Source organism: Ursus maritimus, unplaced genomic scaffold (genome assembly GCF_017311325.1).
Source record: "Ursus maritimus isolate PB19 unplaced genomic scaffold, ASM1731132v1 scaffold_21, whole genome shotgun sequence".
Classification (NCBI taxonomy): Eukaryota; Metazoa; Chordata; class Mammalia; order Carnivora; family Ursidae; genus Ursus; species Ursus maritimus.
In genome coordinates this window covers 772,262-797,210 of record NW_024424564.1, presented here as the reverse complement: position 1 = coordinate 797,210, position 24,949 = coordinate 772,262, and the positions used below count along the sequence as shown (strand labels likewise).

The following is a 24,949-nucleotide window of genomic DNA, read 5'->3' as shown; positions in this document are numbered from 1 at the left end:
TCCCAACTTCGGGCACCGCCCTATTTTTTTAGCATCCACTAAACGCCCTCCGCCCCATATTCTCTCCTATCCACTCCTCGCCCATCCCGTGTCTAGGGGCGATCGAGTGCACCTCGCAGTGGTCCGAGATGTTTAGGGACCGGCCCCTCCCCCTGCTCCAACCCCACCCACTGGGCCCCTCCCCTCCACATCCTAGGCTCCGCGCTCTAACACCGAGCTCCCCCCACCTTGCGGTGTTCGCGATTCCTCCGCCCCTCCCTCCAACCAACGCTCAGACTCCTCGGGCGCTCTGACTGAGCGGGAGGCGCGCTGGGGGGATGCGCTCTCTGAGGGCTCTGCAGAATGCGCTGAGCGGGGCCGGCAGTCACTGCTGGCTGGGAGGCTGGGGTCACCTGAGCCGGAGCCCTCTCCTTGGCGGGGGCGTCCGGCACCACCACAGTGAGGCCGCGGCGCTGGGCAGGGAGACGCCGCACAGCCACCAGCCGCAGCACCAGGATCAGTAAGGCTTGCGGGACAGGGGCAGGGGACAGGCTCGCTCGCACTCCCACTGTCGTTCTCGCCAGCTCCCGAGTCCCCTTACCCCGAGAGCGCATCTCATCTCCCCTCTCTTCTCCCCGCTCACTAGCCTGCGATGCCTTTTCCTTTAGATTTGGGGCTTTGGGTCCGCCGCATTCGGGCGGTAACGTGCCGTCCGCCCGGGAGGGCGTTTGGGCAGGTCGGTCCTCGGGATGGTGCCTGTCCAAGGTGCGTACTTAACTGGGAACGCAGATGGGCGCGGAGTGTTGCTTGGTGCACGTGTCTGAGTGCAGGGCCGTGTGAGCACCGCGCATCCTCACCCTCCCTCTCCTCCTAGGTCCACGGGTGTATTTTAGGGGATGAATGGGTAGGGAACAGCCTCCTGTCTCGAGTCCTGGTGTACTTGGGTCTGTCCAACTGTGTGGTGTGTCTGTGTTTCGGCATGTCCTCGGCGTGTAATGTGTGACGCGCGTGTATTATTAGTGCGCGGGTATGTGCGTGTGTCGTTTGCTTATGTGTTGGATATGGGCGTTGTCCGGGCTCGCAAATCTGTAGAATAAGGGTAGTTTCCAATTGGTTGTTGAATGAGGAAAGTCGTAATGGGGAAAAAATCAGAAGCAGATTTCCCAAACGAGAACCAGCCAGAGCCGTTGCTTGTGCTGCTCAGGCTCCCTGATTTAAAGGGTTCTCTAAAAAAAAAAAAAATAATAATAATAATAATAATTTTAAAAATAATAAAGGGTCCTCTTCCCTTGGGCTATTATTCTGCCCTAGAGGCTGCACCTCTCTCCTCCACCACCCAGGAACACTTGGTGGCTGAGCCTCTTTTCTCCGAAATGCAGACGGAGCAGAGCAGGAAATTTTGTCCTTTCCAGAAGCCAACACAGACACTGACAAGTAGCCCCTGCTCTATTATAGCAGGAACAGAAAATGGACCATCTCCCTGTCATTGACATGTACTGATGACATTCAGAAAGACATGCATATCATAATTAAAGTAGCCAAACAGCCACAGCACTCACTGTCTCACCATCACCGGAGCCTCTGTCCTGACAGGTAACAGACCAGTAAGGTATGATTTACTTATTAATTTTTAGGCTATACATGTCCATCAGCCTCTTCTCAAGGAAACACGGAACATTCAAACTTTAAAGGATAAGCCCTGGGGCGCCTGGGTGGCTCAGTCGGTTAAACGTCTGTCTTCAGCTTAGGTCGTGAACTCAGGGTCCTGGGATCGAGGCCCACATTGGGTTCCCTGCTCAGGAGGGAGCCTGCTTCTCCCTCTCCCACTCCCCCTGCGTGTTCCCTCTCTCACTGTCTCTCTGTGTAAAATAAATGAATAAAATATTCAAAAAAAAAAAAAAGAAAGAAAGAATAAGCCCTCTCTCTCCCATTCTACTCTCTACTCCAACTTTTCCCAAATAATCACCATGGGAGAAATGGTGGGATAGAGCAAAGCCTTAACCTCCCTCACCTTCAAACCTTCTGTGGGGTGGTGAGCAAGTGGTATCCCTGATTCCTTCTGCACACACTTCCTAATCCAGTGGAGTCAGGTGATGGAAGTGTTTTGGGGAACCTTGATCCTCCTGCCTCTCTGACTGTCTGTGCTCCCGGGGAATTCTTGGTAGGGGCCTTGATCTGGTGTTCCCTTGGGCAGAAGGAGTTGAAAGCACTGGCAGGGGATAGGCTCTGGAAATGTAATACCAGGTTTGGGAGGAGTTCTTGTGTTTGATGGGGGGAAAGGAAGGCAGAAAAGAGAAAATGACCTGTTATTCAGGTTCTCGTTTGTTTTTTAGTATTTAGCTTTCTTATTTCTGATTATAAAAGAAAAACAAGATAAAGTACAAGAAGAAAATAAAGATCCCAATATTAGAGGTAACCGATAATATCGTGATATCTATCCATATATACCCTATATACGTATGTATAAAATTTAACATAAATAGGATCATAGTATTCATAATCTTTGGTAACCCATCTTTTTCGTTTACTAACAGCTTTTAATATTGAATATGTGTGTGTGACATTGTCATTTTAATGGCTGCTATTTAGCCATTTTAAGGTTACATGTATGAGGTATCATAATTTATTTAACCAATCTTCAGTCTGGTTACTGCATATTCTTGCGCACCTGTTCAATTATTTCTTCGAGTAAATTCCTAGCAAATTTTGCTTCACAGAGACATGTCATTGATATATTGTATAACCTTCTAGAGATATTTTATGCATGTATCAGCCAATACATGTTGATATTATCTTCCGTTCTTTTTTTATGAATATGGTGTCATGCTGTACACATTGTTCTGCACCTTGCTTTTTCCCCCCTCAACATTATAGTGTAGATCAATCCATATCTGGGCCAAAGGGTATGCAGTTTTCTTAAGGCTTGTGATACCTCGGTGGTATGGCATTATTTCCTGTCTTCCATCAGCTTCCAGGCACAGAGGCCTGCCCTAAAGTGTTCCTACATAATTGCCTTCTTGAGTTATTCCTTCTTTTTCCATCCTTCTATCACCACATGGATCCTGTCTTCCCTATAGGCACTAGCCTGACTTTTTCCTCAGAAAAAGAAACTCCCCTCTCCTGGTATTCCTCCTGGCCCTAAATACATATGTGCCTGGTCTATGCCAGCTTCTTGAGAAACTTTTTTTTTTTAATGCATTGTTTCAATGGGTAGTATGTCCATATTCACATATACATATTCAATGAATAATGTACACATATTCATATAGTTCAAAATTCAAAATATGCAAAAAGATATGTAGTGGGCAGTGTCCCTCCCACTCCTTTTGCCCAGCACCTGCTTCATCACCCTAGAGGAAGGTAAATCAGGCTTACAGTCTTCTTTCTTTCTTTTTTTCTTTTTATAGGTTTCTGATATATCCTTCCAGAAATATTTTGTGCCTGAAGAGGCAAATATATTTTTTTCCTTTTAACATAAATAGTACCATACTATGAACATTGTTCTACAGCTTGCTTATTTGTTTAATATGACATCTTAGAGATCATTCTATATCAGTACTTAAAGAACTCTCTTTCATTTTTTTATGCTGCACAATATTTCATTACATGAATACACCATAATTTACCTAACCAGTTCCGTGTTGAGGCACATTTAGGTTGTTTCCAGTCTTACTAACGATGCAGTAAATGTGAATATGTTACTTTGCAGGTGTGTAAGTACACTTAGAGCATAAATACCTGGAAGTCAAATTGTTGGGTCAAAGAGTTGTAGATGGTCTAAATCTCAAATAGCTGTCAAATTTGGAATGATCTGAAAAAATATTTCCTCTAAATCTGTTAACATATTAATAGTAGAACCAAGTCTTCAGTGCCTGGAATTTTAAGTGCTATAGGCTAGCAAAAGAGATACTTTGGGAAACAGGGACCTTCCTAAAAAATGTAACTTGGCAATTCTTTATTGAAGACCCACTGCGTGCTAGGGACTTTGCTCAATGTTAGAAAGACAAAGATATATAGAGGAGGTATACAGATATAGATACAGATATATAAAGATATATAAAGAGGGAGAGGGTGGGAGAATGGGCCAAAATGGGTGGGGAAGTGGGAGATACAGCCTTAAAAAAAAAAAATGTTAGTTTTCTAATTTCAAACCGGAAGAATTGGAATTAGAAATCTTTATAGAAAGAAAGAAAGAAGGAAAGAAAGAAAGAAAGAAAGAAAGAAAGAAAAGAAAAGAAAAGAAAAGAAAGAAAAGAAAAGAAAAGAAAAGAAAAGAAAAGAAAAGAAAAGGAAAGGAAAGAATAACTCTTACATCTTGGGGAGCCTGGCTGGAACATGCAGCTCTTGATCTCTGTATCATGAGTTTGATCCCCCTTTTGGGTCTAGAGATTACTTAAAAATAAAATCTTTTTTTTTTTAAATTTATTTGACAGAGAGAGCGACAGCCAGCGAGAGAGGGAACACAAGCAAGGGGAGTGGGAGAGGAATAAGCAGGCTCCCAGCAGAGCAGGGAGCCCGATGCGGGGCTCGATCCCAGGACCCTGGGATCACGCCCTGAGCCAAAGGCAGATACTTAATGACTGAGCCACCCAGGCGCCCCTAAAAATAAAATCTTTAAAAAAACAAAGAAATTTTTGTATCTTTTTATTCTGAATTTAATCTATAATCCAAAATATCATATCTATTTAGACTTTGCAGCGTACTTCTAATTTAGAAAAATAATGAATGTAGACTCTAAAACAAAGCAAAAAAACCCACAAAGACCTAACAGTGGAGCAAGGGAGACGGTGGGTTGTGTCATACCAGCAGCATAAACAATATTGGGAAGTTTGAGGAAGCCTTTACAGAATTAGGACATTTGATCTGGACCTTGAAGGATGAGCAGGACTGTCCCAAGTGAAGGAGAAAAAGGTCATTCTGTGCAGAAGTGGAAGCATAAGCAAAGGCCAGGAAGCCTGAAATGCCCGGCCCATTTGGACACTTACTTATTACCTGGCATAACTGGAGTGTCAGGGTATGGTGGAGAATAGGAAAGGAATGTTGGCAGAGTTGTGGGGTTTTTTTGTTTTTTGTTTTTTAAGAGTTATTTATTTGAGAGAGAGCGTGTGCATGTCGGACGAGGGGCAGAGGGCAAGACTCTTCAAGAAGATTCCCCGCTAAGCGCAGAGCCCAACTCAGGGCTTGACTCATGAGATCATGACCTGAGCCAAAACCAAGAGTCCAACTCTTAACCAACTGAGCTACCCAGGTGCCCCTGTTGGCAGGTTTTAAAGAGCTGTGAATGCCATACCAAGAAATAAGAATTTATCTTGTAGGCACTGGGGAGCTATCAAAGATTTTTGAGTAGAGAAATGATATTTGAGTTTTCAAAAGAACTGGCACATTGTGGGAGATGGGTTGGAAGTCAAGGGAGTGTAGTAGCAGTTGGGGAATAGACAATATGGACTGATGATAAAGAAGCATGGTTTACTGAGCATTTACTTTGTGAAAGACTTTTTCACAAAATGTTATGTTAATTAAGCCTATTTCACCCATGTGAAGTAGACATTACTACCCTTATCTTACAGATGAGGAAGCAGATTCAGCAATATTAAGTAACCTGACTTACTATCCCTATTAAGGTCACACAGCTTTTAAGGGGCAAATTCTGGCATGCTGGCACAGGACAAGAAAAGAGGGTGGATTTGAAAGACATTATGGTGGTTACCATAATGTGGGTACCAACTGAACATGGATGTAAGGTATGGGGATTTTCCAAATGATTCCACGTTTCCAGCTTGGCACCTGGGTGAGTGATGCCACTATTAACCCAAATGGGGAGCACGGGAAGAGGAGCAGAGGGAGGGAGGCGAGATAATGTCAGGTTTGGACATTTTGAGTTGGTGGTTCCTATGGGACATCTAGTAATGGAAGTGTCTAGAAGGCAGCTAGAAGTAAAGTCTGAAGGTTAGGAACAAAAGAAAGCTAGAGAGTAAGATTTAAGACTTCCCAGGAAAGATGTGAAAGTTGGAATTATAGGGAGAGATCAGATGATTCAGGCAGGAGGCTTGAGTGAGGTAGAGTGAGGACACCTACCTACCTACCTATTTATTTATTTATTTATTTTAAAAATTTTATTTATTTCAGGCAGAGAGAGTAAGTGAGAGAGAGAGTGCACAAGTTGGGGGGGGGGCAGAGAGAGAAGCAGACAAACAGGCTCCCCACTGACCAGGGAGCCAGACGTGGGCCAGTCCCAGGACCCTGGGATCATGACCTGAGCCAAAGGCAGATGCTTAATGGACTGAGCCACTCAGGCACCCCAGGGACACCTACCTATTTATAAGGCCCTGTTCTAGGAGGAGAAGTAGGGAGCAGTTCTCATGTTTCTATCCTCCTTCCCTGTCTGTGCCCCCAAACAGTGACTCGTCAGAGAGTGGCATGCTGTCCCGCCTGGGTGACCTGCTCTTCTACACTATTGCCGAAGGACAGGAAAGAATCCCTATCCACAAGTTCACTACTGTAAGTTCCTCTCTATCTGCTCAGAATGCTGAGCCCTCAGAATCTCTGCAAAGCGGGAAAAGGAGGACAGGACAAGTGTAGGGCAGCTAATGGGTTGCTTCAGGAGGGTGAAAAATGGCAGATGGCAGTGGGTGTCTCAGCTCAAACGGCAATCCCGTCTCTGCTCCAGGCTGGGAAGATTAAACCCTCTGACTGTACCCATATTCTTGGTTTGGGACTTTGACCCAAGTGGTTCAGAAACCAGCTGCCTTGATGAAAAAGGGCAGGAAACCCTTGTTAGCCTTCAAAGCTGCACCATGCCCTCCTTTCTTAGTCTGCAAACCCATTTTTTCCACCTGTTGGAGTAGTCGCGGTTGAGCTCATTGTTATCCATTGGGAAAGAATATTAGGATTGCATTACTGTCCTTGTAGTTGACCTTACCAGGCTTCTTCTTTCCCCTAAAGGCACTGAAGGCCACTGGCCTGCAGACATCAGATCCCCGGCTCCGGGACTGCATGAGCCAGATGCGCCGCATGGTTCGAGAGTCCAGCAGTGGTGGCCTCTTGGACCGAGATCTCTTCCAAAAGTGAGGGCCCCAGAATCAAGGGCACCATTCTTCAAACTGTTCTGTGGACATAGACTATATCAGCAGGGAGGGCTCTTGGGGATTGGATAGTCCAGCTCCTCACTGCATTACTTATTACGCAAGTAACATATGAATGTTCATATGCTCATTCTAAAAGTGCAAACAATATAGAAATACATCTTCTCCTTTGCCTGTCTCCCCAGTCCTCGTACCTTTTCCCAGAAGTAAACATTGTTAACCGATTCGTGGGTCTCTTCTAGATAAGGTCCTATGCATTTATGTACATACAGGAATATATGTAAATATACTTACATGATTTAGGATTTTTAAAATATTAAGGTGACCCACTATACATATTTGGGTATTTATTTTTTTCTCATATCCCAAGACGCTGTGTCTTGGGCTATCTTTCCACATCATTACAATCCCTCATTTTAGGGGCAAAAGAAACTTGAGACCCAGAAAGATAAAGTGACATGCTAAAGGTCATACAGCTGTTGGTCCCAAACCTAATGACCACTCACACTTTCCCTGTTCCCGACTTCCATGGCTCCAGAGCGAGTCACAGTTGCATCTCTTCAGCCCCCTAACCCAATCGTGTCTGGGATCCAGGTGTGTGAGCAGCAACATTGTGCTCCTGACTCAGGCATTCCGAAAGAAGTTTGTCATTCCTGATTTTGAGGAGTTCACGAGCCATGTGGATCGCATCTTTGAGGATGCCAAAGAGCTCACTGGAGGCAAAGTGAGGGTCAGGGGACTAAGGGAGGGGCAAGGGCTCTGGGCCAGATATACCTTGCTTCTTGGAAATGTCCTGGGGCTGGGAATCCATGATTGAGAGATGAGAAGCAGAACCTCTAAACGTGGGGACAAGGGCTTTATGTATTTCTATACGTGTGATTTCTAAAGCAGCTGAGAGAATCCAAAGTTTCGAAGGGGACAATTGGCATAAAGGTTTCAATAGAACTTTGAAAGAGACCTCTGGGGTAATTAAGCCTAAGACCCGAAAAGGGAAGCTGACCCCAGAATTCTCCTCTTTTTACCTTCCATAGGCTTTACTGCCATCTCTATAGGAGTAGGGCTACAGAAAGATAAGGCCTTCTTGAACTTAAGGCTTGGGTGGCCCTGGGAACAACAGGCAGGAGGAAACCCTGTTACCCTGCAGAAGACAGAATTTTCACTTTTATCTGAAAGATTCTCCTGACCCTGAACCTCAGCTCTCTTCCCCCTATCTACATCCGTATCTCCATTCTGTCTGTTTTCTCTCCCCACTCATGCCCAGGTGGCGGCCTATATCCCTCAGCTGGCCAAGTCCAATCCAGACCTGTGGGGTGTCTCCCTGTGCACTGTGGATGGTCAGCGGTGAGATGCTGGGTGAGAGGAAGGGGAGGCAGGGCACAGGTGCCGAACATAGGCTGACCCCTTTCGCGGCACCTGTCTGCCTCCAGGCACTCCGTGGGCCACACAAAGATTCCCTTCTGCCTGCAGTCCTGTGTGAAGCCCCTCACCTATGCCATCTCCATAAGTACCCTAGGCACTGACTACGTGCACAAGTTTGTGGGCAAGGAGCCCAGTGGCCTACGCTACAACAAGCTCTCCCTCAATGAGGAAGGTGAGCCCCAGCAGGGTTCAGACCAGACTCATAGATGTCCCCTTTCTTATTCCCACCTAGCCCTGCAGCCCTGTTTGTTTCCCTGACCTTCCTGATTAGCTCTGTTGTTTCATCTTCCCTGGCAAAGAAGTCTTTCTTGTCTAGCCTGCAGAGTGGGTGGGCTGTAAAGGAGGCTTTGTGCAGTAGCTAATAAGACTGGGTGGTTTGTGTTTCCTAGGAATCCCCCATAACCCCATGGTCAATGCTGGTGCCATTGTCGTGAGCTCCCTGATCAAGGTCAGTGCCATCCTAGCCTTCTGGAAGGTACTATTCTCTAAACCCCCTTGTTCCTGTATTCCTCGTATCTGCGCAGCTCTTCAGGGGGATTGCTGGGGCTTTGATTCCTTTGAGCGTCCCCAGGAGGCAATGAGGGCACAGCAAGGACCCACATATGTTGAAGATGTTAGTAAAAGGAACTGTATCTCTGCCCCCACCCGTGAGTCTGGAGCCCAGAGCTTCCTGGCCCTTAGAGAAGGGAGCAGGTCTTGACCCCTGCCTAGGACCAAGGGCCACATGCCAGACACAGGGGGAGGACAGCACTATTGGGCACTGATTGGCCACTTCTGGGTGAGGGACACAGAAAGAAGGGTGAATGGCCAGGCCAGGGCAGCTATTCACGTCACCTGAAACTGTGAGTTGGCCTTGAGCAAGGGTATCAGGCTGGCCTGTCAGCTGTAGGTCTCCCAGGGCTTGAGCAAGAACCTGAGAACAGTGTGGGCAGCAACACTCCATAGCCAATCACAGTCCCTCCTGAGGAAGGTGGTGTTAGGAACCCTTCCCCCAGGGACTCAGGTGTCAGAGTCCCTATGGTGTTGACACTATAGTTGACATGTGTAGGAAGCAACGAGGTGTGGTGGGGGCGGGGTGGGAGACCAGGCTCAGGCTCTCCCCTTGCCCTGGGATAGCTCTGTCTACAGCCCTGTAAGCAGCACCTGCCTCATGCTAGTCCCATCTAAGCAGGCCTTACTGCACCAGACTCTCAGCTAAAATCTTCAGCTTTATTTCAGTTATCAATATAATCGATATAACAATATTATGTGCAACACACCTCTCATCCCATTGCTGTCAGTCCAGTTGGAGATGGCTATGGGAGACAAGGATACAATAGACTGGCTCCAGCCTGGGCTGTAAGGGATGAGGATGGGGATCAGGAATAGGAGTGGGGCTTGGGGGCAGGACTGCAATCAGGAGAATGGAAGTGAGAGTCAGGGATGAGGGCTGGGACTGAGGATGGAATTGGAAGTGAGACTCGGGTGGGTGAGACTCATGGATGGGGTGAAGTTATCTGTACTCATTACTTGATAATAAAATCTAAATGGTCTGGTTTTTAAGATCACTAGATCTGCAGGCATACAAAACATCTGTCATTAAAAAAAAAAGTCATTATAAAATGTAAAATATTCCCAGTAGCAAAACTAGTGTTAAGACATTAAACTCCACTAGGTCTTCCTGACACTCCCGTCATCATCCTAGACTTGGAATGCTGATCTCTCTCTCTCTCTCCCTCTTGTCCCTCTCTCTCTCTCTTTGCAGATGGACTGTAACAAAGCAGAGAAGTTTGATTTTGTAAGTTCCCTTGCGACTCAGCCCCTGGCTGCTTTTCTCCATAGCATGTTGTCCCCTCCAGCTGCCCCAGCGCCTGGCTCTAACCCCACTCTGATAGTGCACCAGCCCATACTAGTGAGCGTTATTGCCAGAGGTGTGGGCATCTGTGGCCTCAGAGGGGAAAACCTCCGAGTCCCTGCTGGGATAAAGACTTAGGAGTTCAGAAGGGTTAGTCAGGCTAGGATGTGTTTAATAGGGGTCCTCCCCCACGTGATGCCTTTCATGCTCCTTTTTCTCTTTTAGGTGTTACAGTATCTGAACAAAATGGCTGGGAACGAATACATGGGTTTCAGCAATGCCACGTAAGGCCCCGTTTGCAGGACTGGCGGAGTCTATCGTGGGATATATGCACGTGCGATAGAGAAGGGGGATGACACCATCTTAAGAGGAAGAAATCCGGGGGAATTTTGGCTACCCAGCTTCCTCTGAGCCGTCACTGACATTTGTTTACTTTGTAAAAGAACTTGTTCCATTTCTATTTAGTATGTAGAGAGGCGGCGTGAGGGTTTATTCCTAAGCCCTTTCTTGCCAAGCCTCTCAGAGCCAAAAACCTCATCAGTTTTTTCAAACTAGATGACTAGGCAGTCTGAGGTTTGGGGGTTTCCTTTTTACATTTTACAATAAAGCTATGCCCAGTGCTTGCTCAGGGTCAGAAGTTTCCTCCAGCATTACCATGAGGATTTATACAGGGGCTGATTTAGTTTGACATGTGTGATCTAGTTGTGTCTCTCTCAGGGAAGGTATTTTTTCCCCTTCTCCTTAAACCCACCCCTCAAACGTCAAGTACTAAATTGGGTGTTTGCTTCAGATTCCAGTCAGAGAAGGAAACAGGGGATCGGAATTATGCCATCGGCTATTATCTAAAGGAAAAGAAGGTAACTGGGAGAGGCCGGTAGAGAAAGTCCCTGGGAATTCTGCAGCTGCTGGAAGGGCACATGGGGCTGGAGATTTCGGTTGAGATCCTGGCAGTGTGACAGGGTCTGCTGATGGCCTGAAAAGAAATGCTCTCCCTTCTTCTTCCTTACAGTGCTTTCCCAAGGGGGTGGACATGATGGCTGCCCTTGATCTCTATTTCCAGGTGAGCAAACGCTGCTCTCCAGCTCAGGCAGGGCCAAGGGAACAGGACAGACTGCCATCCTTGCTCCTCTCCAGTGGTTCTGGTGTCCTTCAGAAACACCAGGGGAGCTTTTTGAAAGATCGGGATGCCAAGAACATGGCTCTACGCCCCAGACACAGGGTTCATGATCCACACCACACCCTCACCTGTGCCTTGTCTCCATAGCTGTGCTCCGTGGAGGTGACCTGTGAATCAGGCAGTGTCATGGCAGCCACCCTGGCCAATGGCGGGATCTGCCCCATCACAGGAGAGAGCGTACTGAGCGCTGAAGCAGTGCGCAACACCCTCAGCCTCATGCACTCCTGCGGCATGTACGACTTCTCAGGCCAGTTTGCCTTCCATGTGAGTGCTTCTGGCCCTGCCATCCGTTTGCCACTGGTCCAGAGCCACGAAGTGAGGACACGGAGTCTCTGAAGGTGGAGGCTGGAAGCTGGTTCCTGCCTCTCTCTCCTTCACTCACTTCCGGCCAGGCAATTAGGCTGAGAGTCCTTAGGGGAGTTTGTCAAACACAGTGAGTCCCTCAAACACATCAATACGTGATGTTGCAGCTTCTGAACCCCACTTCTACCACCCTTCGTGGACCTGGCGCCTCTCCTCTAGGCCTCCGTGTAGAGGTCACTTCCTCAGAGAGGCTTTGCTGACCATCCAGTAGGCCCCCTCCCACTGCATTCTCTATCACAGCACCGTGCTTCCTTCCTCCTGGGTTTTCTCGTAAGCTGTGATTCTTTTTGTCTGTTGTCTGTCTCCTACCACCAGAATGAAGTCAGAAGGGACTGTCCTAGTTCTAGGGCAGCATCAGGCACAGCTTAGACGCCAACAAGTATTTCCTTACTGAAGCCAGGCATTTAAGGGGGACAGGACAGGAGAGGAGTAAGAAAAGAAGCTAATTAACGAGCCAAGAAGTTGACGTGACTTTGCCCGTGCAGTCATTTGGGATAGACTAATTTACTAATCCAGACTTGAGGGCACCTCTAGCTCATCCTCAGTCTCAACTTTATCCCCAAGGTGGGCCTGCCGGCCAAGTCAGCTGTGTCCGGAGCCATCCTCCTAGTGGTACCCAACGTCATGGGAATGATGTGCCTGTCACCTCCACTGGACAAGCTAGGGAACAGCCACAGGGGCATCAGGTTCTGCCAGGCGAGTTACTCTGCATGAAGCTCTTAATGGTTTTGAGTGAGTAAATGAAACAATTTTGAGCTCCTACTAAGTGCAGGGAATAAGTAAACAATCTCTTTGGCTTACGATTCTAGAAGTTGGTGTCGCTCTTCAATTTTCACAACTATGACAACCTGAGGCACTGTGCTCGCAAGTTAGACCCACGGCGAGAAGGGGGAGAAGTTCGGGTAAGGAAAACCCCAGGCGGCTTTGTAAGAATATTTCAGGAAAGAACATTCCATTAATGCTTTAGCAATACCCTTGGCTAAGCATCTTCGGAGAAGGGTCACAGGGCAGAGCTGGGCACGAGCTCAAAGTCACAGTTAATCTCAGATGGGTATTTGTTTTCCAGAACAAGACTGTGGTGAACCTGTTATTCGCTGCCTATAGTGGAGATGTCTCAGCCCTTCGAAGGTACCAAATAAACACAGTAAAATCCTCCTGGTCAGAGATCTCATTAGGAGTCAACACAGCAAAATAGTTAAGTGCTTCAGCTTTAGAGCCAGATAGAATGGATACAGACTGCATTTAAATGAGATTATTTTAAGTACAGTGACTGCCGTGTGATAAGAATTTAAATAATGGCAGCCACGTTATGATTACTCTGGGTGTTAAGAGCAGAGTCCTGGGAGGTAAGGAAGGACCCTGCCTCAGGTAGATCGCCAACATCAACGAACATGTACTGGACACCTACCACAGGTAGGCAGTGATGTTTCTGGAAGCATCACACCCGTCTGATTTGGAAGTAACAGTCTCATCTGGGTATGGGACATGATTATGCAGGGTCTACAGATCTTAGCAGGCTCTGTTTTACTTTTTCTGGAACCCATCATCTGGAACCCCACTTCAGAAAAGACACTAGTGATTCTAGGCTGATCTGGGTAACTCCAGCTGCTTTCCACTACCCTCAGGTTTGCGTTGTCAGCCATGGACATGGAACAGAAAGACTATGACTCCCGCACAGCCCTGCATGTTGCTGCAGCTGAAGGTATCTAAGGTTAAATAAAAGGGGAAGCAGATCTTAAGACCCTTTCTTTTTCTTTTTTTTAAATATTTTATTCTTTTCTTTCTTTTTTTTTTTTTAAGTAAACTCTCCTCCCAACGTGGGGCTCAAACTCACAACCCTGAGATCAAAAGTCACATGCTCTACCAACTGAGCCAGCTAGGCACCCCCAGTCCCCTTCTTTTCTACCAAGAGTACTCCCTGTTGTATATGCCCTTAAGGTTACAGGGGCAGCAGCTAGTTTTGTCCAGATGCCCTGCATTTTGCCGGCCAACTATTATTGGGTGCCACAGGGAGCAAAATGGGAAGAGGCCTTTCCCACTCCCCGCTTGGCTCAGGCTCCAGCTGCCAAGGTCTGTACTAATGTTGACACCAAAAGGCTGAGGATCTGTACCATCTCATTTTCCTTCTGCTCATATTCCTAGGACACATCGAAGTTGTTAAATTCCTGATTGAAGCTTGCAAAGTGAATCCTTTTGTCAAAGACAGGTAAGTAAGATTAAGCTAAAAAGGCAGGGGGTGTGGGGGGTGTGGGGCAGCAGCTTCCCTACCGCTGCCCTCCAACCACCACAGTCACGTATACAACCATAGCACTGTCGATGTCTTCTTTGCCTGATCATGGTCTTCCTTCCTTTTAGGTGGGGCAACATTCCCCTGGATGATGCTGTGCAGTTCAACCACCTGGAGGTGGTGAAACTGCTTCAGGATTACCAGGACTCCTACACACCATCTGAGACTCAGGCCGAGGCAGCGGCTGAGGCTCTGTCCAAAGAGAATTTAGAGAGCATGGTGTGAACATAGGACATGCACGTAGTCCCCGCCCAAGGAAAAGCACGAGCTGGCCACACACTCAATCCATAACCACTAAACATGCTACGGAGAGCCACGCTGCTTCAGTGGGGACCAAGACTTAGGCCACTGCTTTCTGTGAGAGTGAAAATACCCCATTCCCTTGGCAGACAGAGTATAGAGAAGTGCCTTGGTGGACACATGCAGCAGAGCAGTCCATGGAGACGATGAGCTTCCTCGAGGTACAGCCTAATGGTCTGGCCCACTCAGAATCATCCCAGATCTTCACCCAGGTCCCCTCTCCCTCTCCCTAAAGAAACCATCATGAGAGAGACAAAGATACTCTGATAAAGGGGCCCTAGCCACCATGCACAGGTATATATTCACAGAGGAAGTGGGACAGTCACGTACCAGGCTTTAATAGTCTGGACAGGTCTGCCCTCCTTGGCTGGGAAGTACTGCTGCTACTGCTAATTTTATAGACAGAGAAAGTATTTTGTGCTCAAATAAACTTTAATTACACAAATTATTATTGTTGTTAAACCCAGTCTTTCTCCCTCTCCCTTAGGGGTATCCAGCTGCATCGCCATCATAAAGGTAGAATAAGAGGGAACCACAAGGTCAAACAGAGCCTGAAAATACCTATTTCACATACATACTCAACCCACCACATTTTCCTCAACCCTAAATATTACTGTAGGTTAACTGTATTCTGTTGCCGGGGGGGGGGGGGGGANGTGATACATGAGGGTTTGGGGCTGAGCAGGCCCAAAAATGGATTGTGCAAGACCTTAGGCCTCCCTCCTCCCTCTGGAAGTTCCAACTGTGGCAAAAGTATCTTGTCTCCTCTGGTCATGGTTGTAACTGGCCCAGTGATTATAACAGATTGACCAAATGTCAGAGGTGTGCAGATTAAGGCAGGTGGACTCTGGGTGGTAATAGCTGCAGCTGTGTGGGGCTGAGAGCCTGGCACTGAGGTACTGGGGAAGGAGGGCTCTGTTTCATTCAGACATGGTAAAGCACTTCCTGAGGGAGCCAGAGCCCAAACTCTATGTGCTATAGAAAGGGCCAAGTCATTGACTACACCACTCCTCCAGCCAGAGGTAGAAAGGATTTACTCTGAAAAGATCCTATAGAGCTTCAAGAGGGAAAAAAAAATTACATGGGGGTAAAGGGAGGCAGAGGTATCACAGTAATGAATAAATTCAAACGAAGTTAAAAGCTAAGACCCCAGGACTGAATGCAGTCTGAGAAAGGTCTGGGCACAGGGAGGCAGAGGGACTGAAGGAAGCCAGTCAGGCAAAGTACACTCATGATAGTTTAGGAAATTGGCAGTAGTTTGGGGCAGGGGAGGGTGGCTGTATGCCCAGCTTCCACAGGGTATGGGAGAGGAACATAACTAAGATATTGCACAGAGGACCCAACACTGCATTTCGAGAATTAGAGATTGCTTGGTGGCAAAATTAAAAGGTTTCCAACACTTTCAGAGGAGACTGGCCAAGGGCATGATTAGGGACTCCAGTGAGGGACATACTAAAGGCCTTCAGGCACCTCAAGCCCTGAGTGGGTCAGCAGCTCTCCATCCCAGAGTGCAAAGGCAGGTACCACTGGACCTTGGAAATCTGTCTTTAGCGTGTGGACCACAGCGACCCTGCTCACATCCACCAGGCTCAGCTTCTGGGCCTCATACTCCAACAGCAGCCCCACCTTCTCTGGCTGCCCGATGCCCTCAACAGGGGCTTTTTCATTGGCCAACATGGTGTACCACTTGCGCTGGGCATAGGTGAACACCCAGGAACGATCGTCAACACCGATGCAACTATCCCGGGACATGTCCACATCTGCCACTCCTATCCGGAACTGGTGGGAGCGTTTCACTGTCACCTCCCAGTAGTGCCTGCCACTGGTGACCGCTGTGTCTGCCAGCACCACTGCCCACTCCCGGAAGCGCTCCACATTTAGGGCCAACTTGGTGGGCTCCAATCCCACTATGCCATATTTGACACCTGTGTCACCTTTGAAGAGCGCCAGGCTGCTGTGGGCGGTTTTTTCTTCCAGTCTGAAGCTGATGCCTGCGAGCAGAGCAAAGAGATTGGAATGATGACGGGGGTTAGAACCCTAGATCTGGTGATCCATACATATTACGATCTGAAAGGCAGTCATGAGTTCACGAGTACACGGGAAAGAGTCAGAGTGTCACGCGGGCAAGAGTGGGGCACTTTAACATGGGCCTTCGGACTAGGGACGCCTCGAGATAAAAAAACAAAAACAGATTATGTCCCATGTTTGGACTCTGAAGACCAACGCAGATCGGGAGGGGAAATGACCCAAGAAGGCTCCCGGGAATAATGGAAACCATTCTGGAGGTAAAAGAGAGTAAAAGGAAATAACCTTACCTCTGCGAGCTTCGGCTGCGGCAACCCCCAATCGTTTGGCTCCCCAGCGGCAAAGGCAGAGCGAACGTGCAAAAGGCAGCGCCATCTTGCGCCAGGGATGAACAGGGCACGCCCCCCAGCCTGAGACCTCGCCATCTGCCGCCTGCCCCTTTCCGACGTGGTGCGCGAGAGGCCGCCGCGCAGTGTGATGACGTAAGGGAGCCAGCGCCCATTAGGAGAGCCGCCATTTTAGTGAATTCTGCCCAAATTGGACCTGGTTGGTACAGTTCATTTAGTTTTTTCCCCGCGGGGCATGTAGCTCACGTTTTTACCAACTAGGACCTTTAAAAAGATGGTGTAGCAAGTTATCGAAAGTATATATTTTAGAAATAAGCAATGATCAAATTCGAACCCAGGGCCACTGTGTGACTTTGGGCAAATCACCTTCTCCGAGCCTTAGTGTTTCCATTTGTAAAACAAAAATAACCCTTTAGACCTTGGTAAATATTAAATGAGAGGAAAACCTAGAATACAACTTGATAAATAGCAATCACTAGGTTAAGTGGCAGGTTGTTTTAATAAATAATAATCTGTAGATATTGTAAATGTTCGTTTTGTATTTTCAGGGTTATTGGAGAATTTCTACTGTATGTTTCTTTCCTGATTTGCAGATTTGTATATCCAACTGATGGGGTTTTGGGATATCGGTGAGGTGAGGTTCAGTGCGGTGGAGTCCAGAGCCCACGACCAAGAAAGAATTCTTGAGACGCGTTTGGTGCAAAATGGTGGTTTATTAAAGCACGAGGACAGGACCCATGGGCAGAAAGAGCTGCTGCCCCAGAGTTGTGAGGGGTGGCTGATTATATACTATGGTGTTGGGGGAGGTAAGGAAAAGTGTTTCAAAAGGATTTTCATATGTTAAAGAAGACTCACAGGATACCAGAGGCCTTGCCAAAGTCAAGTTAAGGTGGTTTTTCCCTCTAGCAAGGCATTTACTTGAAGATAGTTGGGAGCTTCCTGGAGGAACATTACATTCTGCCCACTTCAAGTATCTGTCAATGGGCTGCCCATTAGAAGGACATTTAATTGTATCTACATTTCCTTCTGGAAGCTAGGTAATTGATAGAAATGCTTTGTTCCTGTAAATCCCTAAGACATTTGTAAACTGAGGGAGACTCCTGTCTTGCGGGATTGTGATCTCTGTAAGTTTAACTATTTGTTTTTCCTTTCCTTAGCTTTGGACCAGCCAGGAGTGCATGAGGAATGTCACATGGGGGGGGGGGGTTGTGGGGTGTCAGCTTCTGCTTTATCCTCAGCTTGCCTTCTGTTCCCTCATCACTGGGATCATGACCCTAGCCGAAGGCAGATGCTTAACGAACTGAGGCACCCAGGCACCCAACCTGTTAGGTTCTTAAGGATAGGGATTAAAATGGGTTCTTAAGAATTCTTAGGAATGGGGATTAAGTCCTTTGTTCTCTGTATTACCCTTAGCACAGAGTAAGTGTACTGTTGTTTTTTAATTAATGAATGAGGATGAAGGAAGAAAGCTTTGTGCCCACGTTCTTGGAGTGCAGTGGCTGGTTCATTCTCCACCAGGGGTCAGCCTGGTCCAGCCTTTACATCCTGCCTAATGTGTGAGAAGAGAGGTTTCTGTTCCTCTTAAGTCTAGGAGCAAAGGCATGGAGGACAGAAAAGTCCTGCTCTGTCAATACTTTGCATCTTGGTGGTAATGAGAGGAAAGTTCCTGGGTTCTGTTTCTGTAGTTTTTCTCCTTAGGTTCCATCCTAGATGCGAGAGCTAAAGCAATCACTGCACATTCCTCATGCTGTCATTTAAACACACCTCTGTTACTTTATTCCCACTCAGGAAATAGCTTCTTGCCTGTCACCTATTACATTATTTCGCTTTCGCAGACTGACCATCCACCTGAAAACTCACCTTCATCATTCAGATGATTTATCTACCTTGTTACTAATATACAAGTAATTCATTCTTAACATTTCCATGCATCATAATTAAGTGATAGAAGTTCACTTGACAGACAAAAGGGGAAAAGACATTGAAGGTGTAGGGAGCAGCTTCTGCTAAACCACTGGGTAATGAAATAGAGTGAGGTTTTGAGGAGCCACAGGAAGCGCAAAATTGTAAGGGTCTCATGCTGGGGAGAAACGGAGGACAGTTGGAAAAGTTGAGGCTGAATTAGGAAGAGTCGTGTATTCATAGTAAGAATGTCTTTCAGGTATTTGGGAACTGTTGAAGGGACACAGGGAGATGACAAATTACAGGTACTTTTATTTTATTAAAGATTTTATTTGGGGGCGCCTGGGAGGCTCAGTCGTTAAGCGTCTGCCTTCAGCTCAGGGCATGATCCCGGCGTTATGGGATCGAGCCCCACATCGGGCTCCTCCGCTGGGAGCCTGCTTCTTCCTCTCGTACTCCCCTGCTTGTGTTCCGTCTCTCGCTGGCTGTCTCTCTCTCTCTGTCAAATAAACAAATAAAATCTTTAAAAAAAAAGAAAAGATTTTATTTGACAGAGAGCGCGCGCGCGTGTGTGTACACACAAGCACATGAGTGAGGGGAGGGGCGGAGGGAGAGGGAAAAGCTGACTCCCTGAGATCACGACCTGAGCTGAAGTCAGACGCTTAACCAACTGAGCCACCCAGGCGCCCCTCCGGCCACTTTTCTAAAGATAAACTGGGAGCAACAGGGAGAATGAACTGGAGGGAAAGNNNNCAGAAACAGGGTCGAATAGGGGCTAAAGCTACTAGAGTCCTCAGGTGAGAGGTAGAATTGGTAGAGTTTTGGCGACTAGTTAGGTGGGAGTGAGAGGATAGGGGAAGGAGTCAAAGCTGATTCATAGGTTTCTGATTTAATGAGGGGATACAGAAGGAAAAGCATGTTTGAATGGGGAAAGAGAATTCATTCTGTTTCAGACAGGCTGTATTTGAGGTATCCACAGGACACCCCGGTGAAAATGTTCTGTAAATATATCTAAACATAGATACAAATTTTGAGGGCGAGTGGAATAGGTGAAGTCATCCAAGGAGAGGCTGTCAACTGAATAACTAGGGAATAAACTGGTGGTGCAATCCTAGTGAAAGCCGGTACCGTAGATAACACACATACTGTTAAGTACTTAGAACAGGTTCTAACCATAGTGAGTATTGATCTGTCTGGCTTGGCGTTATATCTGACTCCCTAGGAAGAGAAGGGGAGAAGGAGGCAAGTACAGGATGTGTCAGTATGTTTTCACTCTATTTCTTAGACTACCCCATTTTTAATGTGTGGGAGTCCTCACCTGATCCACGTGCTATTTGGAGCTCTTAACTATAGATGCGAGAGGGACGATGCACTCAGAGCTTGGTGATTGTTCTGGGCTTTGCCAGGAGTCAGCAGTCAGCAAAGCATAACCAGAGAAAAAGAGAGAAGGGGGGCCCTCAGAAGCTAGCCAAAGGGGCTGTTAGGCTGGCTTGTGCTATGCTGGGGCCTTTGTCCTATGAAACTGTCCACACAATGGAGCTAGGTTACATGCTGATCTGGCGTTCTGAGTATGGGGCTGGGATAGAGATTCCACGTGGCGGATGCAGAGATGGATGTTCAGCCAGCCCCTCAGGACCATATCTCAATTCGCCCTACATTGTAATTGCCAGAGAGGATGTTCACTACTTGATTATCATAAATTATGTTTATATCTGATTAATTCGTGAATCACTTCATTTACATCTGAAGGCAGCTAACTGCATATGTGTGTATTGCCTGGGTGTATCTCATTTGATCCTCATACAATCCGATAAGATCAGCAAGTTAGATATTTTTGTGGAACTCAGACCTAGGTTATTGTTTAGGTGTTGATGTTATGGGCTGGCTGTGGAGTAGCTCCGGAGAGGTAGTACGCTGGTCCTGGATAACGTCAGAGGTGGCTGTGGTAATCACATGGGACCCACTGTGGAGAAATGAAATAAGACGAATAGCTCCACCCGCAGATTCTCTGGGATTTATAGATGTACTTGCTCCCTGATACTATGGGTCAGAGACTGAGAAATGGAGCTTCTTTATTGAAGGGGGTATTGTAAATTTAGGATCCCTAAATTTAGGGATTAGGAATAGAAAGAGGTTAGAAGGCTGATGGTTAGTAATCAAGAGATAGCTCAGTCTAGTGTAGAGATAACTTGAGACTCCAGGATGGTCACTTCCATAAGTAGTTAATACTTAAGATAACTTTGTAACTACTCCAAGTTGGTTATTTTACAAATCCCTTTTCTCCACTTCCATAGTTCTTAGTAGAAAAAAAAAATTCAAAAACGTTTGTATGCTTTCATAAGGCCAGAAGGGAGAAAGGGGGAAAATCTAGAATTTAAAATTTTGGCAACCCCTGAAAAGAACCCCAAATACAGCAATGAAGTAGAGTGATAGCGCGCGCGCGCGCACACACACACACACACACACACACACACAAAGTGAACAAGCTAACCAGAAGAGAAGACAAAGACGAGTTGGGGTGTGTCTTGGGTAATCCCAGGAGTGTTAGACCCCAGGAATCCCTGCAGTCCAAGGCAATTCCTCTCAGGAACTTTCCTTTGCAGATTCCAATGGCCCAGTTGCCAATTCAGCATTGGTACCTCCTCATTGGCTTGCTCTGTTTCTGGTGAGGAATGAAAATATCCTTACTTTGCCTTCCCTGGAATTCTCATTGTCTTCCAGAGCCTCACTTTAGCTTTCCTCTTTACCTCTCTGGCTCCTGAAACCCAGGTTTATAAAGATGATTAGCAAGTGGAAAGATGAGTCTCTACCTTCAACTATGAGCACCTCCAGTAGACAGAAGTCATTATAAGCTCCTGCCCCTCCCTTGGTGAATCTGGGTTGGAGGGCTAAAGAGGAAGAAAGAGGTTGGTAGGACAGAGAATGGACAAGGTTGGGGAGACTGGGTGTTTCGGTGTGAGTATAAAAGTCTAAGGCTCCCTTGGGGGGAGTACTGACTGGGTAGGGGTGGCAGGTTGAGGGATGAGGTTCCTCTCTATTGGCTGAAGGAAGAACACGAAATGTTCTTTAATCACAGGAGTGGAGCTCTCCCCTCTCTGGCTGGCTCCTTCTCCAGAGAAAGCACCTGAAAACCTTGCTCCTCTTCCCAACTCCACACCGAGGCCTAGAAAAACAGTCTCCAAACCAGAGCAGGGCACTCGACAGAGACTCAACCAGACCGGTGAAATGGTGATCCGGGAGATGAGATTCCTACAGAGAGGAGAAACCACCATCTTTTTCTATAGACTCCTTCCTTCTCCTATTGGAACTGAGACTTTTCCTCTTTTCCACTGTTAAATCCCGGTCAAAGCAAGTGCGGGCTTATTTTCTGACCACTCCCTTGATCTGTCCTCAATCCTTCTCCCATCTTCTCATAACAGGTGTTTGTAGGGGGCAGGATGAAGAGGCTGAGGCCTGATTGGGAGAGTTTGTTAAGGGGGAGGGGAACAGAGGGAGGAAGAGGAGGAGAGAGGTGGGAGACCAGTGCTGAGAAGAGTGGAGCAGACACTGTCAGCCCAGACAGCCAGCCTGATCTAGCCTACCCTTCCCTGACCTCTCCCCCAGGACCTATAGAGCCAACGGTTTGGGAGAGACATGCTGGCTGAGGCCTAGGGGTTGTCCTTAGGGCCTCATGCCCCAGTAGGAGCTCTGTGCCAGGCACTGTCCCTCAACTCTTGCCTGAAGAGCTGATGGTGGTGAGCCTGGCACAGATTTTTGATGAGGTCAGTGGGGCACAGACAAATCCTGCCCTCACTCTGGCACTGTGCCGTGCCCACTGGCTTGACCCCCTCCAGGGGGTGTCCTGTGTTCTTGCCCAGAGCACAGCAGCCATCATGGCCTAGGTCCTCTATCTAGCACTGCCCCAGGTGGCTGCAGCCCCGCCACTCATCCAGGTAAGCAGCAACCCCCCTTCCTGAGTAGGGTGACACTAGGTAGTTAATGAGGGCAGATGGCCAATAGGACTTTAAGGACTGAACAAAAGAGGGGGCACCTGCTCTGTGCATCCTCTCATTCAGCTACCTTCAGTATGATGCAAATAGGTCAATGAGTTAGGCTCAGCAACTCAAGAATTTGGGTGACTTGCTGCAGATTGCTTGAAGCTTCCTTGGTAGATAGGTGGTAGGGCCTGGGGAGCAGTGGGGGGAATGTTTGTGTCCCCCCATTCTGGTCCTAGTATCTCTGGTAGGATGTGGGTGAGCAGGAAGAGTCATAGGCCAAGCTCTGGGCGTGGAGTTTTTCTCCACTATCCAGCAGGTACTCAGCACGTTTGCTGTGGCTCACCAGCAGTGACTGGAAGCAGGTGGGCCAGGCAGCCCAGCAGTGGGTTGCTCAGTGACTGCTAGAGAACTGGCTTTGGTAAGAACCCAACCCATACCAAGCAGGGACTTGGGGAAGACTGGGTTCCACTCCTCAAGAGAGACACAAGCTTTTGTTTTGTTTTGTTTTGTTTTGTTTTGTTTTGTTTTGTTTTCCTTTAAATAGGCTAGGCTTGGGGCACCTGGCTGGCTCAGTCAGTTAAGCGTCTGCCTTTGGCTCAGGTCCTGATCCCAGGGTCCTGGGACTGAGCTCCACATCAGGCTCCATGCTCAGCAGGAACTCTGCTTCTTCCTCTCCCTCTGCGTGTGCGTGCTCTCTCTCTCTCTCAAATAAATAAATCTTTTCAAAAAATAATATAGGCTAGTGGAAAACAATGGGTATTCTAGTTATATGTAAATCTATGCAAAAATTCAAGTGAGTTTTTGAGAGCTTATACTGAGTTCAGAAGTTTGGCAGTCAGCTAAGTGGCCAAAGTGAAAGGAAATGGGCCAGGGTTCAGTTCTCCACGAGTTTCTTGTCAATGTTTGGTGAGAAATAAAGAGAAGAAAACTTGGGTGCCTGGCTGGCTCAGTTGATGTAGTGTGAAATTCTTGATCTCAGGGTCATGAGTTTGAGCCCCACGTTGGGCATAGAGATTACTTAAAAAAAAAAAAAAGTTAAAAAAAGAGAAGTTGAGGGGCGCTTGGGTAGCGCAGTCCTTAGGCGTCTGCCTTCGGCTCAGGGAGTGATCCCGGCCTTCCGGGATGGAGTCCCACATCAGGCTCCTCCCCTGGGAGCCCGCTTCTTCCTCTCCCACTCCCCCTGCTGTGTTCCCTCTCTCGCTGGCTGTCTCTCTCTGTCAAATAAATAAATAAAAAATCTTAAAAAAAAAAAGAAGTTGATAGCTTCAAATAAGGAAATCTGATCGTTTGAGGTCTATAAGGGCACGGAATTAGCTGCACTTTGCCTTTCTGTTCCTTATTACAAGAGGTTGTAGAGTTGGTGGTTGGGATAAGCTTTTGCTGTTAATAAAACCCTCATCAAATGGCTCCTATTTATTTTATTAAGTGCTTTATTCTGTACCAGGCAGTATATTAAGCCTTTACCTACATTATGTTATTTGATCCAGAGGAACAGGCTCGGAGAGCTTATGTTAATTTATTCAACAAAGATTTATATATTGTTTACTGTGTTAAGCTTGGGGCTTGCAGTGGTGAACAAATCAGATACATCCCTTCCCTTCTGGAATTTATATCTAGTGGGGATAACTTTAGCCAGGATTTTTGTTGTTTCTATTGTCTGTTATGGATTTCAAGTGCATGGAATATTCGTTTGTTTATGACATCCCCTCCTCATCGGCCTATATATGGCTTCGCCTAATTTTTTTTTTAGATTTGTTTATTTATTTGTGAGAGCGCGTGCTCGCCAGTGAGCCTGTGGGGGGGAGGGGCAGAGGGAACTGGGAGAGAGAATCCCAAGCAGACTCCATGCTGAGTGTGGAGCCTGAGATGGGGCTTGATCCCAGCACCCTGAGATCATGACCTGAGCCAAAATCAGAGTTGGACGTTTAACCGACCGATCCACCGAGGCACCCCTAATTTGTTTTGTTTTGTTTTTTGGGCTTTTTTTTTTTTTTTTAAGATTTTATTTATTTATTTGTCAGAGAGAGAGAAAGGAGAGAGAGCACTAGCAGGGGGAATGGCAGGCAGAGGGAGAAGCAGGCTTCCTGCTGAATAAGAGCCTGATGTGGGACTCAATCCCAGGACCCGAGATCATGGCCTGAACCAAAGGCAGCGGCTTAGCTGACTGAGCCACTCAGGCGTCCCTAATTTGTTGTTGTTGTTGTTTTAAGTAACAAACTAAGCATCGCTTTGTTTTTTAAGTAATCTCTGCACCCAA

At 47.2% G+C, this 24,949-nt stretch overlaps 2 protein-coding genes and 1 non-coding gene across 3 annotated transcripts; 1 reads left to right on the top strand and 2 right to left on the bottom strand.

Annotated features, from left to right (window-relative positions):
• The first annotated feature begins 313 nt into the window (after nucleotides 1-313).
• Nucleotides 314-14,741, top strand: GLS2 (glutaminase 2). Its single transcript, XM_008683633.2, has 18 exons — nucleotides 314-499; nucleotides 6,378-6,477; nucleotides 6,922-7,043; nucleotides 7,656-7,785; nucleotides 8,323-8,402; nucleotides 8,489-8,652; nucleotides 8,870-8,928; nucleotides 10,225-10,257; nucleotides 10,540-10,598; nucleotides 11,105-11,171; nucleotides 11,324-11,374; nucleotides 11,579-11,755; nucleotides 12,419-12,550; nucleotides 12,664-12,756; nucleotides 12,921-12,982; nucleotides 13,480-13,556; nucleotides 13,997-14,060; nucleotides 14,210-14,741. The coding sequence occupies exons 1-18, from the start codon at nucleotides 318-320 to the stop codon at nucleotides 14,364-14,366; spliced, it is 1,809 nt and encodes a 602-aa protein (XP_008681855.2). The 5' UTR covers nucleotides 314-317; the 3' UTR covers nucleotides 14,367-14,741.
• Nucleotides 13,664-13,736, bottom strand: TRNAK-UUU. Its single transcript has one exon. It is a non-coding gene; the product is annotated as a tRNA-Lys (tRNA).
• A 716-nt stretch (nucleotides 14,742-15,457) lies between the features above and the next one.
• On the bottom strand, nucleotides 15,458-16,918 carry SPRYD4 (SPRY domain containing 4). Its single transcript, XM_008683621.2, has 2 exons — nucleotides 16,757-16,918; nucleotides 15,458-16,432 (listed from the first exon to the last, which is right to left on the bottom strand). Exons 1-2 carry the CDS (start codon nucleotides 16,839-16,841, stop codon nucleotides 15,894-15,896), a joined length of 624 nt encoding a protein of 207 aa, XP_008681843.1. The 5' UTR covers nucleotides 16,842-16,918; the 3' UTR covers nucleotides 15,458-15,893.
• Nucleotides 16,919-24,949: the final 8,031 nt, after the last annotated feature.

Coding starts and splice junctions, on each gene's coding strand:
- GLS2 (XM_008683633.2), top strand. CDS start 318: ATGCGCTCTCTGAGGGCTCTGCAGAATGCGCTGAGCGGGGCCGGCAGT. Junction 12,551..12,663: donor GGGGCATCAGGTTCTGCCAG/GCGAGTTACTCT, acceptor TTACGATTCTAG/AAGTTGGTGTCGCTCTTCAA. Junction 14,061..14,209: donor AATCCTTTTGTCAAAGACAG/GTAAGTAAGATT, acceptor CCTTCCTTTTAG/GTGGGGCAACATTCCCCTGG.
- SPRYD4 (XM_008683621.2), bottom strand. CDS start 16,841: ATGGCGCTGCCTTTTGCACGTTCGCTCTGCCTTTGCCGCTGGGGAGCC. Junction 16,433..16,756: donor CGCAGCCGAAGCTCGCAGAG/GTAAGGTTATTT, acceptor CTCTGCTCGCAG/GCATCAGCTTCAGACTGGAA.